The sequence below is a fragment of the Electrona antarctica genome (genome assembly GCF_951216825.1).
Source record: "Electrona antarctica genome assembly, chromosome: 14".
Lineage (NCBI taxonomy): Eukaryota > Metazoa > Chordata > Actinopteri > Myctophiformes > Myctophidae > Electrona > Electrona antarctica.
In genome coordinates, this window is record NC_136795.1 from 5,975,553 (window position 1) to 5,992,178 (window position 16,626).

The following is a 16,626-nucleotide window of genomic DNA, read 5'->3' on the forward strand; positions in this document are numbered from 1 at the left end:
AGGTTCACGTACAGTAGGTACACGTACAGTAGGTACACGTACAGTAGGTTCACGTACAGTAGGTACACGTACAGTAGGTACACGTACAGTAGGTACACGTACAGTAGGTTCACCTGGACAGTAGGTTCACGTACAGTAGGTACACGTACAGTAGGTACACGTACAGTAGGTACACGTACAGTAGGTTCACGTACAGTAGGTACACGTACAGTAGGTTCACGTACAGTAGGTACACGTACAGTAGGTTCACCTGGACAGGTACTGTTGCACGTACAGTAGGTTCACGTACAGTAGGTACACGTACAGTAGGTTCACCTGGACAGGTACTGTTGCACGTACAGTAGGTTCACGTACAGTAGGTTCACGTACAGTAGGTTCACGTACAGTAGGTTCACGTACAGTAGGTACACGTACAGTAGGTTCACCTGGACAGGTACTGTTGCACGTACAGTAGGTTCACGTACAGTAGGTACACGTACAGTAGGTTCACCTGGACAGGTACTGTTGCACGTACAGTAGGTTCACGTACAGTAGGTACACGTACAGTAGGTTCACCTGGACAGGTACTGTTGCACGTACAGTAGGTTCACGTACAGTAGGTTCACGTACAGTAGGTACACGTACAGTAGGTACACGTACAGTAGGTTCACCTGGACAGGTACTGTTGCACGTACAGTAGGTTCACGTACAGTAGGTTCACGTACAGTAGGTACACGTACAGTAGGTTCACGTACAGTAGGTTCACGTACAGTAGGTTCACGTACAGTAGGTACACGTACAGTAGGTTCACCTGGACAGGTACTGTTGCACGTACAGTAGGTTCACGTACAGTAGGTACACGTACAGTAGGTTCACCTGGACAGGTACTGTTGCACGTACAGTAGGTTCACGTACAGTAGGTTCACGTACAGTAGGTTCACGTACAGTAGGTTCACGTACAGTAGGTACACGTACAGTAGGTTCACCTGGACAGGTACTGTTGCACGTACAGTAGGTTCACGTACAGTAGGTTCACGTACAGTAGGTTCACGTACAGTAGGTTCACGTACAGTAGGTACACGTACAGTAGGTTCACCTGGACAGGTACTGTTGCACGTACAGTAGGGGAGATGGGAATTACAGTAGGAAGGTTACACCATTTCCTATGATGCGAAGTCATGATTTCAGTTGATACAAGATTATGAATGGAAGGTGCATTATCCAATGCATAAAGTGGCATAAAGGCATAAAGTGCTTTTAGTGTATACAGTTGGGTGCCACCGATATTGTCCCTTATCATTTGACCCATTTAGGCCCGACCTCAACATTTTAAAAAATCCTTCTAAATCCTCCAGTTTTCTGAAATAAATATTTTCACGATTTTTCAAAAATAGCAGACCTACAAGCTCGTAACACGCCACTCGGTGGCGCGCTATGAGCTTGTAGATCTGCAATTTTTCAATAGCTAAATTATAACATAATGTTTAAAACACCAAAAGGGGTTCCCGCCCAAAATGGGTTAACTGTCCTTTTGCGCAGATCACGCAAACTTCAGCAAAAAGAAAAGGACAATATCGATGGCCTCCAACTGTATGTGATGTGATAGCAGCATAAAGTGTAAATTCAGCTATTGCCACAGACGGTATACAGTAAGAAAAGTAAACTTGTCTTAAAGTTGAGCCTTCCATGACCCATCTAATATATTATATAAGGGAAAGGGAACCTTATGCTTGGCTGAATGCCCTTAGAATGCTTAGAGGCAGAACGTTTGGGAGAGAGAAATATAGTCACTGTTGAAGGAGATAATGGCACTGTCGCTTTGATTAACCAGTGTTAATACATCAAACGGCTGTGGACTAAGAAACCACATTACTGCTGACTCCATGCCCTGCTTAATGTCTGGAAGCATTGTCAGGAGGCCGGGCGCGGTACAGTTTGGGCAGCAATAGTGTTAATTAGTAGTCTCCGCAACCTTTTCCCATCGAATATTGGCTATCAAAAGTGTTTGTGGCCCCACGCATCTGACAGCTGCTTTTAATCATCAATTCATTGATTGTGTTCTGGTTTGGGTCAATGAAACTCATGCAGTATAGGCTACTTTAAATTCCTATTTATTGGTATCACAATTTTAAAAAAGAAATTCAAAGATTTATTTTTCAGGTTTGGGGGGAGGGAGGGAGAGAGGGAGAGAGAGAGAGAGAGAGAGAGAGAGGTGAGAGAGAGAGAGAGAGAGAGAGGAGAGAGAGAGAGAGAGAGAGAGAGAGAGGGAGAGAGAGAGAGAGAGGGAGAGAGAGAGAGAGAGAGGGAGAGAGAGAGAGAGAGAGGGAGAGAGAGAGAGAGAGAGAGAGAGAGAGAGAGAGAGATTCTCATACCGGTAAATAAATTATAGGTCTCTTTCGCTACAAAATACAAACAAACCAAAATACAGACACACACACACAGATGCGTGCACGCAAACATGTCAGGACTCAGGAAAGAGAGAGACAGAACATACATAAAAGCTTTAAAAGCAAGGCTTTGACTTTTCTTCTGAAAAAAGGGGCCTTTAAGATAGAGAGAGAAAGACTCTCATACTGGAAAATCAAATTATAGGTATATTACAAACCAAAATACCGCAAATACATGTCATAATCATGTATCTGTTGTACACTTCTCTCAAGATTTGAATCAGAGATAAGAAGAGAGAGACAACATACATAAAACATATGGATACTAGCTTTATAAGCAAGGCTTTCATTTTTATTTATTTTTAGAATAAAAGGGATTTTGTACTGTAAGAAAGTTTGGACATGAAAGATTCTAATATATAATGGATGCACTGCATGGACTCTCTCTCTCTGTTTCAGAGTGTTAGGTTTCAACAGGGTGCCTCCAGTAGTCGGCCGTCTCATCAACGCCACCACAGAGGTCAAGGAGGTCACCACTGACCACCGCCTATCCAGAACCTTCTTCACCTCCCCTGGTACACATGTGTGTTCGTGCTTGTGCCTAATTGATATAGGCCTAGTGTATAGCTGAGATTACTACTGGTCGATCCGTAGCATTCAACTGAAAGTTTAATTACATCAGCGTGTACTAAACACACTGATGAAAGTAAACATAATGAAAGTAAAGCCAAGGTTGGTGCAAGCAGTACAGTAAAATGCTACATGGTCATTTTATAAAAGAAACCTGTAATGGTCCATGTTTGGTGAATGTTTTGTTTGTTAGTGTAATGTGTAGGTAGGCCTACTGTGAGTGTTTTCCCCCTGTCTTTATGCCCATATATAGTATAGACTACTTTACATCTCAACACCTTTTTGTCACTCTAGTCTAAAGTCTAAACTGTAGCAGGTACAGCATTAGCAGGACTTCAAACCCATGGTATTTGTCTCCCTCTAGCGGGGAATGTGTGTTTCTACGGCCAGTGTGAGTACTACTGTTCCACGGAGCACCCACTCTGCGGTAGGCCCCATTCGGTGGAAGTTTCCCTGGCAGCCATGTTGCCCGACCTCGACCTGGCCCCACGGAGATCCTGGAGGTCACCATGGAGGCGCTCGTACAGCCGCACCAAGCTGGCACAGTGAGTTATATTAATTATCTGTCCCATTGATGATTCATGCGGGCTGCCATATCTGCCTGTCTTGTCAGTCCACCTGAATTCTGGTGGGCACCATTACAGTAGTAGCACACTGTAATGATCACTATTATATCAGTAATATTATATTTATTTGGTATTCCTACTTCTTTGCCTTTCGGCTTTTCCCTTCAGGGGTCGCCACAGCGAATCATCCGCCTCCATCTCACCCTGTTCTCTGCCTACTCTTCTCTCACACAAACTAACTTCATGACCTCTACATCCATAAATCTTCTTTTTGGTCTTCCTTTCCTGCCTGGCAAGTCCAACCTCAACATCCTTCTACAGATACACTCACTATCCCTCCTCTGTACGTGTCTAAACCGCATCTCAGTCTGGCCTCTCTGGTTTTATCTCCAAAACATCTGACATGCGCTGTCCCTCTGTTGTAGGCTACTCGTTCCTGATCTCCCAGAGAGAACCTCTGTGTGAACCTTTGTGTTCAGAGAGAGAGAGAGAGAGAGAGAGAGAGATCTCACACACACTCTCTCTCTCTCTCTCTCTGAAGCTTGTGTTCAGAGAGACACCAAGTTGAACTAAATACATTTAAACTTTAAACTATATGGGATGTGCAATAAAACACAGTTGTACGGCACCTTTTGATTATGTCAAAGAATTGTCTTTTCTTTGTCACTGTGGCGTCACTGTGGCGTCACCTTATGCTTTAAATGTTCCTGTTTTTTTTAGATGTTTTAATGGTGTGTTGTTTCTTCTTCTTTTATTTTGCTGTAGCACTTTGAGATTCCATGGAATGTAAAGTGCGTTATAAATTAAATCCATTATTACTGTTCCCAGGTGGGAGAAGGACTCTGCGTACTGTGATACAGTGAAACAGACCCCTCCATACAACCATGGCTCCAGATTGGTGGACCTGATTGACATGGCTATACTGGACTATCTTATGAGTTAGTAAACACCTTGAAACACCTCCTACAGAGCATGATTCAGGATTCCATTCATTGTAATGCAACCTAATATAATGTAAACTACAACACCTTTTCATTAACATTCAAAATTACCATAATATGGTCACAGATAAAGTCATTTTCAGGAGAGATTATTACATTCTTGGTTGTTGCTGAAGTTAGAAAGAAACGTTAATATATTTATTTGTCAAGGTTCAGGCCTTATGGTAGGCTACTATTGTACCGTTATGCGTCAGTAGAATCATCACTAATATTATTTCCATTCAAAGGCAATATGGACAGACATCACTATGAGACCTTTGAGAAGTTTGGTAATGATACCTTCATGCTGCACCTGGACAATGGACGGGCGTGAGTAGTATTCATACTAATATTAATAAACACTCCATACAGTACATATAAAAATTACATATTTTGTAATGTTAATGCACCTCCAGATGGGGCAAAATTCAGCTGTCTGAGTCATATATATATGATGAGCAGGTGCTAAAAAGAAATAGAGCAGACAGCTCTCACCCCCTATATCGGGAATATGAATTCCTGCCATCCGGTCAATGGTTAAAGACCCCTGTTACTAAAACCAACAGGTACAAATTCTCATTTATACCTCCATCCTTCCGGGCCATCAACAAGGGAAGCAGGAGGAGGTAGATGTAGTTACACTCTGTGCACTTTAGCTCTAGTTGCACTTTATATTTAATGTAACATCTGTATCTTGTGATAATGTATACGTATGTCTGTTGTTGTTATGTATGTTCTACTGTTTGTAATTATTATCTGCTGTAAAATGAAGTGCCCAGTTTGGGACATATGAATAAACTTGACCTTGACCTCCATGATGGTGACGTATTTAACTTGGTAATGGTAGATTCAATTGAACGAAGCGTCTCATATGATGATTTGTGTGGATGCTTCCTAGGTTTGGGCGTCATTCTCGCGACGAGCCCTCTATTCTGGCTCCCTTGAAACAGTGTTGCAGGTAAAAGAATTATCTGAAATGTTATATTGATAGTAAGACAAAAACAAGAGACACATATATACAGTACAGTATGTTGTTATACCTGTGGCTCAGGAGGTAGAGCAGGTCGTCCAATGATCCATGGGTCGGCGGTTCGAATCCCGGCTCCTCCTGTCTACATGTCGAAGTGTCCTTGGGCAAGACACTGAACCCCAAATTGCTCCCGATGTGCTGGTTGGTACCTTGCATGGCTTCCGCCGCCATCGGTGTATGAATGTGTGTGTGAATGGGTGAATGTAATGCACAATCTATGTAAAGCGCCTTGGATAAAGGCGCTATATAAATGCACCATTTTTACCTATGGGGAAAATCTCGTTTTAAACGTACTTACTAGAAAAGACAAAAAAAAAGGGGATTAATTAATGAGGTTAGTGACTTTCATCAGGTAATTCTTTTTAAATGTTTTTATATAGGATCCGACGCTCCACTCTGCTGCGCCTACGACTCTTGTCCCTTCCTGGCTTCCGTCTGAGTGATGTCATGCGAGAGTCACTGGCCCAGGATCCCTTGGAGCGCATGGCCCCACTCCTCTCTGAACCACAGCTCTCTGCCTTGGACCGTCGCTTGTCAAATGTCCTGCAGGCGATAAGCACCTGTCAGGGTCGTCATGACGACGTCCTCTACGATGACATGGAAGGATACTATGAACAGCCTGCATGACAATAAAAATATATATACTTTTTCTAAAATCTTCACTATTGATTTATGTTGCCAGAGGATTGCAGTTCAATGCCAACTGTATGTGTTTGACATGGTGGCAATTAAGCAAGTAGAGGTTTGTGCAGCTGCGCTGCCCTCACATCTAGAGATCACTGATCCAACTGATATGGCCATATACCGGTAAATCACATCCTCACATCTAGAGATCACTGATCCAACTGATATGGCCATATACCGGTAAATCACATCCTCACATCTAGAGATCACTGATCCAACTGATATGGCCATATACCGGTAAATCACATCCTCACATCTAGAGATCACTGATCCATCTGATATGGCCATATACCGGTAAATCACATCCTCACATCTAGAGATCACTGATCCATCTGATATGGCCATATACCGGTAAATCACATCCTCACATCTAGAGATCACTGATCCATCTGATATGGCCATATACCGGTAAATCACATCCTCACATCTAGAGATCACTGATCCATCTGATATGGCCATATACCGGTAAATCATCTGATATGGCCATATACCAGTAAATCATCTGATATGGCCATATACCGGTAAATCATCTGATATGGCCATATACCAGTAAATCATCTGATATGGCCATATACCGGTAAATCATCTGATATGGCCATATACCGGTAAATCATCTGATATGGCCATATACCGGTAAATCATCTGATATGGCCATATACCGGTAAATCATCTGATATGGCCATATACCGGTAAATCATCTGATATGGCCATATACCAGTAAATCATCTGATATGGCCATATACCGGTAAATCATCTGATATGGCCATATACCGGTAAATCAAACACTGCCAGACTGGATTACCAGCCAAGGTGCCTGGACCACTGAGCCATGGCCTAGGCCCACCTCTGGATCTTAAATTGGATGTGGGGGAACAGTCAAATATATGGAGATCTCTTTTGGTCCCTTTTATAGCCATATACAGTACATCGTCGTTGTTGGGAGGAAACCACCTAACTCAATGTTGCTATTGCTATGGAACACCCTACGTCTGTGTGTTGGTTACAAACATATTGAACCAATGAAAAGTATAGTAAAAAGCGCATCTAACAAAACCTCTTAACTCCATTGGACCCTCAAACTGTCTGCTAAAGCAACTAACTCCATCACACCCCTCCCCCTCTCATGCAAGTAATTGACAATATATAAAGTCACAATAGCAACTTTGATGAGGCAGTATTGCATTGTTTTAAAAATATAAGTAAGTATAAGTAAATATTATATCTTCACCAGTTAGGTGGTTTCTCCCCTACAGCCCTGCTGCCTGGACATTTGTTAGAGCCACCCCGTGGGAGGGCACATTGAGGTGGAACAACGCATGGGCATGGTCGATCAATGTGACATGCATGAGCTTGACGATGTGGTTTGTACACCTGCCTGTCTGTAATTAACGCCACACACGTCACAGGAGACCCCACGCGCGCGCGCGCACACACACACACACACACACACACACACACACACAGTGACAAAAGCAATTTGTTGCTTTTTGTCCAGGTGCTAGTTGTCCAGGTGCCCACTCGTCCAGGTGCTAGTTGTCCAGGTGCCCACTTGTCCAGGTAGCCCACAGGCCTGTGGAATTCAGGCAGTCATAGTAGCCAATTTGAACGGAATCAGATCAAACTGACTGATACAGAACAATATATTGCTGTCAGGTGGAAACATTATATATAATAAAAAATAAATCAAATAGTTAAAAAGCTCATTTATTTAATACATCTTAATACATTTTGCAACGTTGAGTAGGCCTACTTCTATTAGAAGACTAAAAACTGTTTGCTTAAAGCAAATAGTTGTTATTGTGTATTGTTTTCTCCCCAAATTACTATATGCAAGTGTGGAATCGTGAATATAGTCCATATGGCCATATAGCCATATTTGCAATAACTACACTATACATTAATAGGTCACTGTTTATTTGGGTCTCTGTGTTAATTTGATGCAGGTTAAGTGGAGACGTATTGTCTGGTCAGAAGTGCTTGGGTCTGAGAGCAAACACCTCAGGGGTTCTCATGAAGTACCCTGTGGCTAAAGCTTTGTTATACTGTTTGAAGTTCTCAGGTGTGAATCAAAACACACAGTGAGACGGCCATCTGCTAATTTGAGCCATTTGGTGATCTGTATGTTAATTTTGACTCCACCTCTGAATTCAATTCTGTACTATATCATGTCATGTTGTCAATGTGAAAATCATCTAGTCTGGGCTGGCCACACGGTCAGTCATATGGGGCCCTGAGCGCAGGCTCAGGGTCTAAAGGCGAAGCTATTCTCTCTGTATTTGTACTCCTGCAATAAATACTACTCCGATGGGATTCCAGTTCACCTCTCTGCCTCTGTTTCTCCGATCCGATCTGATGCTTTTTGACGAGGTTTTTCACTACTCTACAAGTTTGCTTTAGCCTAGTTCATCTCTCTAGAGTTTACTACGGTTTAGTGAGTTTTAGGTGTGAAAATACACCACATAGATGGTGCCGACCCGGTCGTGTTGATGCATTTTTTGCGTCAGGCGAAAGGAGGCACATAGATGTTGCCCTGAAACCCGGTGTCTTTGGTGCGACAGCGCCAGGCAGCAGAGGGCCGGCGGGGTTTTTTGGATACTTCAGTCTAATTTTGGCGGTTGGAGGTTTGTTTGATTTTTCGGCGAAACGGCGTTCGTCTGCAGCGGGAAGAAGTGGTCTTCTCTTCGGCGAAGATGGACGACGACGGCGCAAACGGTGCGCTCCGGATCTCCGACGGACGGCGGGGTGCAGACCTGGACTCGGCGACGGACAGGAGTGGGGAGGCCCTCCACAGCGCGTCGACGGGGAACATGCTTCTCTTCACGTCTCGGCGGGGAGCAGCGGATCTCCGACCCGAGGGAGACGTCTCTACGCGGCCTTCACCTGGCAGCGGACCGAGGGAGTGTTCATCAGCGGTCCGTGCACGGGGAGAGGGGAGAGCGATCAGCGCATGGTTCATCATCAGCGGGGGTGGTCACGGACGGACCACGTTCATTTCATTCTTCAGAAACGGCGGATCTGCAAGCTCGTTTTGCGGCGTTTCTTTGTTTCGATGGGGCCTGTAGCTACACGAGCGTTCATGTTTTTCTTTCCAGTCATTTATGTGATATTTCATATTCATATAATGTCTGGAGGGGGGAGTATGGTGCTGTGTTGGATGGGACGATGGAAGCAGGGCGACGGCGGTGCGAGAGAAGTTTGCAACTTTCATGCAGCCTGTTTGACCAAGCATGGCTAAAACGGACATGAGGTGAGAACAATGAAAAATGCGACATTATAAGAAGTTTATTAATAACAGATGGAGAGATTCAATAGTCTTTATCTGTATTCAAAAAGTGTGTCTAAATGTGAGTCTATTCAGCGTATATGTAGGCATACGTTGATGTTTGTGTGTTTTGTCGAGTTAAAATTAGTTAAGAAGTTGATTCAAGAAATAGAGCCTAAGGGAGATTTGGATCTGAATAGAAATATTTACTGGAGTAAGATTAGTTAGATGTTTCTTTGTCAGGCGAAAGACAGTGCTCCTGTCGTACGCATAAGTGTTAATCGTCCTAATTGTGCATAAAGTCCTTAGTTTTGTTCGAATAAATTTAGTTTACGATAATGTCAACTAGAGGCAGTTAGGGTGCCACGACGTGCAAAGATTTATTTTGTTATTATTGAGAGAACTTTTGCCTTTAAACGTGAGGGAGTTAGCGTTCATCAAGTGGTAACTTGAAAAGTTAGGGTCAGGATAAGTAACGTAACCCGATAGTACCCTGGTTAAGTTGAACTGTGACTTGTTAGTCTGAAGCAGGAGGTGGCCTCTGGCTAGGATCGTATTGGCATCGGAACTTATTTTGCCTCACTCCCTTCCCCGCATCGCGCTCACCAAGCCTTTGAAGGAGTAGTTTCAAAATATGAATGAATTTATCAAACATGTCCGAAAAGCTTATTTGAAAATGAAGGTTATGGCTATGTTTTACTCTTAATATCATATTAAACTGGGTGTTTAGTTATTAAGATTGAAGGTCAATAATTATTCAAACAAAGTGGGAGTTTCAAAGTGAAACAAAGGGGTTAAGACGGAAAGTGTTGTGGTGATTTTAATGTCAGTATATGTTTAAAGTTTCATTTCTATCATTGATCGATAAGGTTATGTGAAATTCGTTTTAAAAAAGTGATTTGAAGTTACAGACAGGGTATTGTGAGTGTCGTGAAGTGTCGAAAAGTGATGCTAGGTGTACATTGATGAAATTGTAAGTAGAAGAAGAATCATTTAGAAGAACGTAAACATGTAATTTGAACCAGTTGTAATCATTTTGGGAACTTTGTGTAATGTTGTCATTTGTTGTTGTTTTTCCTGATGTTCGATAGGCTATGTGGAGTCAAAGGGGGGTGTACTACAGTTCAATATGGACTATATGTATTGTTTTGTATGCCAATCTTGTGATTGTCATAAGGGGGGAGTGTGGAATCGTGAATATAGTCCATATGGCCATATAGCCATATTTGCAATAACTACACTATACATTAATAGGTCACTGTTTATTTGGGTCTCTGTGTTAATTTGATGCAGGTTAAGTGGAGACGTATTGTCTGGTCAGAAGTGCTTGGGTCTGAGAGCAAACACCTCAGGGGTTCTCATGAAGTACCCTGTGGCTAAAGCTTTGTTATACTGTTTGAAGTTCTCAGGTGTGAATCAAAACACACAGTGAGACGGCCATCTGCTAATTTGAGCCATTTGGTGATCTGTATGTTAATTTTGACTCCACCTCTGAATTCAATTCTGTACTATATCATGTCATGTTGTCAATGTGAAAATCATCTAGTCTGGGCTGGCCACACGGTCAGTCATATGGGGCCCTGAGCGCAGGCTCAGGGTCTAAAGGCGAAGCTATTCTCTCTGTATTTGTACTCCTGCAATAAATACTACTCCGATGGGATTCCAGTTCACCTCTCTGCCTCTGTTTCTCCGATCCGATCTGATGCTTTTTGACGAGGTTTTTCACTACTCTACAAGTTTGCTTTAGCCTAGTTCATCTCTCTAGAGTTTACTACGGTTTAGTGAGTTTTAGGTGTGAAAATACACCACACAAACAGCTGGCCTGGCAAATTAAAATTGTTTATTTTTAATCCATAAAACGGAAACCCACAAAAGAAATACATATATAACCATGTGTCAACTCCTGTGAAAACAGACAGGATTAATATTTTATTATATTAATATTTGTATTTTAACTTCTTATCTGCAACTTCGACAACTTCGGCCGATCTACAAGCTCACAATGCGTCGCAACGTGACACATTGTGAGCTTGTACTTGAACTTTGTACACTTTGAAGTGTGACGTTCTTCAATATGAGTACTTTTACTTTTAGTACTTTAAGTACATTTTGATGCCGATACTTTTGTACTTTTACTCAAGTAGGCCTACATTTTCAATTCCGTACTTTTACTTGTAACAGAGTAGTTCTAAATTGCAGTATTGATTGATTGATTGAAATATGTATTAACAGTTTGCAGAATTACAGTACAGTATTGGTACTTTTACTTAAGTAAAACAATGGAGTACTTTTTCCAACACTGTATGCCATTGCCTATCCGTTGGCCACAAAGGTGCGAGGTTTGCAGCGTCATTAGCTCAGCGTCATACTAGCCTCGGTCCCAGGCTCACTTTTCTGCGAAAAGAAGAGGCGTCATACTGGGTGGAGAGAATCCAGTGCACTTTCGATTTCGAAACGTCACCAAAGAAGTTTCAAACCACGGTTGTGTGCAGAAAAACAGTGCCAGTGTGCAGGCAGGGATCAATTCAATTAGAAAACAATTGAATTATTTAATCCGTTATCTTATATGTGTCGCCGTTATTCGTTATCGCGTAGATTAGAAGAAGCTTAATATTGTAATTGTAAACAGAAATTACCGTGGCTTTAAATGGAACCTCAACTTGACCTAGGGTTTTTCGAGGACTATGAACTTCTGGAGTTCCTCCAGTGCAACAAGACAGAAATATCCATCATGGAGAAACCAAAGCCATTCATCAGGCGGCTCAGGGATCACAAACTGATACGAGAAGACAAATACGAGGTGAGACTAACTGTTTTCCGGAGAACTCGCCAGTTTTCCAACTCGCTCTCTCTCGCTCTCGCTCTCTCTCTCTCTCTCTTTCTCTCTCTCAATTCAATGCAATAAGGGGAAGTACGCACCCACTAAACCGCGGCGAGTCGGAACCGACTCTTTTTCGCAAAAAAAGAGAGAAAAAATAAAATTATACATTAGGCCTACAATGTAGTCCCATACATCAGTATGTTTGAGCCTTGTTTTGAAGGAAAGTAGTTTTAAAAAATAAATATTATTATTATTATTATACAAAGTGCCATGTTTAGATTCAAACCCAGGGGCGTGGTAACTGCATGGTTCAGCCACACAGACTGCATGCCTTATGAGTTATGACTAGCTAACGTTTATTGTATCATATATGATCTCATTTGTGTAATTGCCACCTAGTGTAGATCAGTTGTAGCCTATTTGCAGACTATTAGGCTACAGACCACAACTCTAGGCCGTTTTAATTTAGATATCAGATTGGCTACTAAACTAGGCTACTGTAGGCCTGTCTGGATTCTGGTGTTATAAATCTGGGCTATGGTAGCCCACTTCAGTCCATGATTAATCTCTCAAAACAGATTCTTCTTCTTCTTCTAAACCAAATAGGTTACCAGATTGGTCCATGACAAGTTTTTTTTTTTTAAACCACTTGTTTATATTAATATTATTACTTAGTGATGTATCATATTTTTTTACAATACTACTCCTGTGTAATGTGTGTGCAGAAGCTGAATCGTATGAAGAGAGACAACATGAACAATGGCCTCTATGATGAACTGGATTGGCTGGAGCAACACACACCACAGCGCATTCGACAGTTCTGGGAATGTGTATTTAAGGAGAGCATCCTCAGACTGTACCCAACACTAGAAAAGCTACGGATGGAGCTCGTGGATCGTCAGTTCAGAATATGATGATTATGAAAACTGAAGATGATAATAACAATAGCACTGCACTACATGATGTTATTTGATCCATACTTCATTATCTCCTCGATTTGAACACAGGCAAAAGAAGGGGAGAAGGAGGGAAAAAGCAGAGTGGAAGTATACCTGGTGACAGTGGTGTGGATGTACAACAGCCAGGGACATCTTCGTCATCCACCCCAGGACAGATTAAGAAGTCAACCTCTAGTAAATACACTCCTTTGCACATTACACTATATGAATGATGAATGATGAATGAATGAATGAATGAATGAATGATGAATGATTTTATTTATTTAAGTGTCATGCCACCTTGTGGCCCATCCCTCATGGGATTATATGACACCTTTTCACACAAGTTACAATAAACAGTTATACACTTATAGTTCTTTACTTATACTGCTGATCGCATGCTACTGATCGCATACAGCATAAATACAAATACAATAAATCAAATCAAAACAAAACAAAACATAAAACAAAACACCGTAACTAGCATACGTATTTCTTACTGGCTGTACATGGCCTTTTTCCTCAGGTCCCATGCTTTCTCTAGATAATTTGCCAATTTAAATAAGTATTTTTCAAATAAACGGTTAATAAGTTGTGCATCATTCATATCCATCATATTAACATAGTTTATATTATTAAACAACACTTCTCTCACGGCACCATAAAAAGGACAGTACAACACAAAGTGACACTCATTCTCTATTTCATTGAGATCACACATTTGGCAGATTCGATCTTCTTCATCTAGCCCAACATAACGACCCGTTTCAATATAAAGTGGCAGTATACCTCCTCTAATCTGGGCACAAAGTGATCTTTTTTTCTTTGGCAGATTAAATAAAACATAGTTTTCAGTATAATAGTCATGTTTGATTTCTCTATATGTACGTAATTTTGGTTTGCTCCAGATCTCTTCTGTCCAAGTACGTTTGATCTTATCAAAAAGTATCTCCCTTAGCCCCACAATATTAACCTGCTCCGATCCAAGAAACACATCCTCAATTCCATATTCACAGAACATATTACGCATGTCCTCTATCCATGGTCCATTCTGTTGTTTGTCCCAGTTAAATAATTTTTTTGTTAGTCTATTATCATTCACTATATAACAGACTCACTAAGACTATAAGATGATGTAGGCCAGGGGTTCCCAAAGGTTTTTGGCCCATGCATGTACCCCTTGGGGGGGAACATTTTTTCCAGGCATACCCCTCATCCTCGCAACACAGTACCGATATTTGCAACCTTACATTTAGATGCCATTGGAACTATTTGTATTAAACTTTTCAATCAAAGTCACAACACATTTTCACAACATTTATTTAAGATGCTATCTTGAATAGACCTATTTGACAGTGCAGAAACATTGATGCATCAATTAAGCGTCAACAACGACCATCAGCTGGTCACAGTCACAAACACTCTAACTGAAAGTGACTGCATGGAGTCTGTTTCATTTCTGTCCAAAACCCCTTGAATGATGGAATATGATTAAGGATTAGGCCTACTGTGATTATGGTAAGATCACATATCACACATACCATAATTCACTGGCAAAAAAAAAAAAAAAAAACATTTTTGAAAAAAAGAAAATCAGAATAATTTTGCGGACCCCCTGCCTATGCGTCGCGGACCCCACTTTGGGAACCACTGATGTAGGCTACTGTATTATTCCTCTATATCACACACACTGCTAATACCAGTATAGGATGATGATCATGTACTGTAGCAGAGCAGTAGAGTTTAGGAGTTGAATAGCCTAATTTGTTTATTTTAAATGTAAATCAACTGGAAATTTGTTATTATTTTTTCATATTCAGCTAAATCGATTCGTTTGATTAACCACTTATTTTATGATTCTTCGTACAACTGTGTCATGCAGAAATGCGTGTTGTGAGCCTGTGAAGCTGCTACTTTATATATTTTTGAAAATCTTTCATTTTATTATTTTTACAGTTGATTAAACTGATTAGTTTGATTAACTGTTGCACCCCTTGCTTTGGTTTTACTTGGCTACTAAGAACCCAGAAGGGGTGGTCACTTGGAGTCTCTCTCTCTCGACAGACTGTTGACTAAATTCAAAGGAAAAGAGGGTTCTGTTTTTCCTTTGTTTTGCCGAAGGGTGGATATGAAGAATATTCTCCAAAGCAAGTAATACAAATGTATCAGCCAGGAAGATAACGTAGTAGAAGTTAAAATGCTTTGTGTATGCGAGTAACCACAATATACCACTAACCAACTCAGAAATTACATATACATACATATAGACATATACAGACATATGAGCATATGACGTGATGAATATATGTACCAATGCCAGGGTATAATTGGTTATCGATGGTGACGTAACGATGACATGTTTCAGTGTCGGGTGGACTAAAGGTAATGCCCCTATATATACATGTATGTAATCTGACACCACTGCCATAACAGGCATAAGTAATCATTACCATACTTCAAAATACTACTTTTTTTCCCTCCAAAAGCAAGGTACGTAGCAAATAGCTAAACCTAATAATTCAATATTGCAAACGTTCTTTCACAGAGAGGCTGAGATTTTAAAGTTTGTAGCGGTCTACAGTACTTGCACGCTCTGCTTGCGCACTAGTAGGCACTCGGCAGAGTGCAGTTCTAGTTTAGTTTAGTTTTGTAGTAAACCTACATCATGTACATTTAACTGTATCCAAGATGTTATTCCCCCCCCCCACACACACACACACACACCACACACACACACACACACACACACACACACACACACACACACACACACACACACACACACACACACACACACACACACACACACACACCCCCTATCAAGGTCACAACAAGACAAATAAAATAGGACAGAAAAACAAAGACAAAAACAATACAAGACAGCAAAATTGGGTAAATAAACTAATAATGAAGAGAATAGAAAAACGATATAATAAAAATGCTCTATATCCAACTGTACTTACTGTAGTACTGTAGGCCTCCAAGGTTGCCCAGTATCAGATGTCAAACTATACAAGGGAGTATTATAGTTTATTATTGTATTCATTCATTCATTCATTAATTCATTTAGAAAGAAAGAGTGTTCCTCCTGGTGAGGATGAACAACAGCCAGGAACATCTTCGTCATCCACCCCAGCACAGAGGAAGAAGGAGAAGCCAACCTCTCGTAAATACACTCCTTTGCCCATTACACTATATAACACACTGCTATAATACCATTATGATGTACTGTATCTAAATGCACAAAGTGTGTGTGTGTGTGTGTGTGTGTGTGTGTGTGTGTGTGTGTGTGTGTGTGTGTGTGTGTGTGTGTGTGTGTGTGTGTGTGTGTGTGTGTGTGTGTGCTCAT

General features: G+C 41.2%; 1 protein-coding gene across 1 annotated transcript in view; it reads left to right on the top strand.

Moving 5' to 3' along the window:
• LOC306936295 (extracellular serine/threonine protein kinase FAM20C-like) overlaps positions 1-6,203 on the top strand; it is a gene marked incomplete at its 5' end in the record, with an annotated part of 39,051 nt that extends 32,848 nt beyond the window's left edge. The window contains 6 exons of the mRNA XM_079519784.1: positions 2,826-2,941; positions 3,361-3,541; positions 4,391-4,500; positions 4,791-4,872; positions 5,441-5,500; positions 5,953-6,203. Of these exons, the coding sequence (XP_079375910.1) occupies positions 2,826-2,941; positions 3,361-3,541; positions 4,391-4,500; positions 4,791-4,872; positions 5,441-5,500; positions 5,953-6,199 (796 nt within the window). The 3' untranslated portion in view covers positions 6,200-6,203. The remainder of the gene's footprint in view (positions 1-2,825; positions 2,942-3,360; positions 3,542-4,390; positions 4,501-4,790; positions 4,873-5,440; positions 5,501-5,952) is intronic.
• Positions 6,204-16,626: the final 10,423 nt, after the last annotated feature.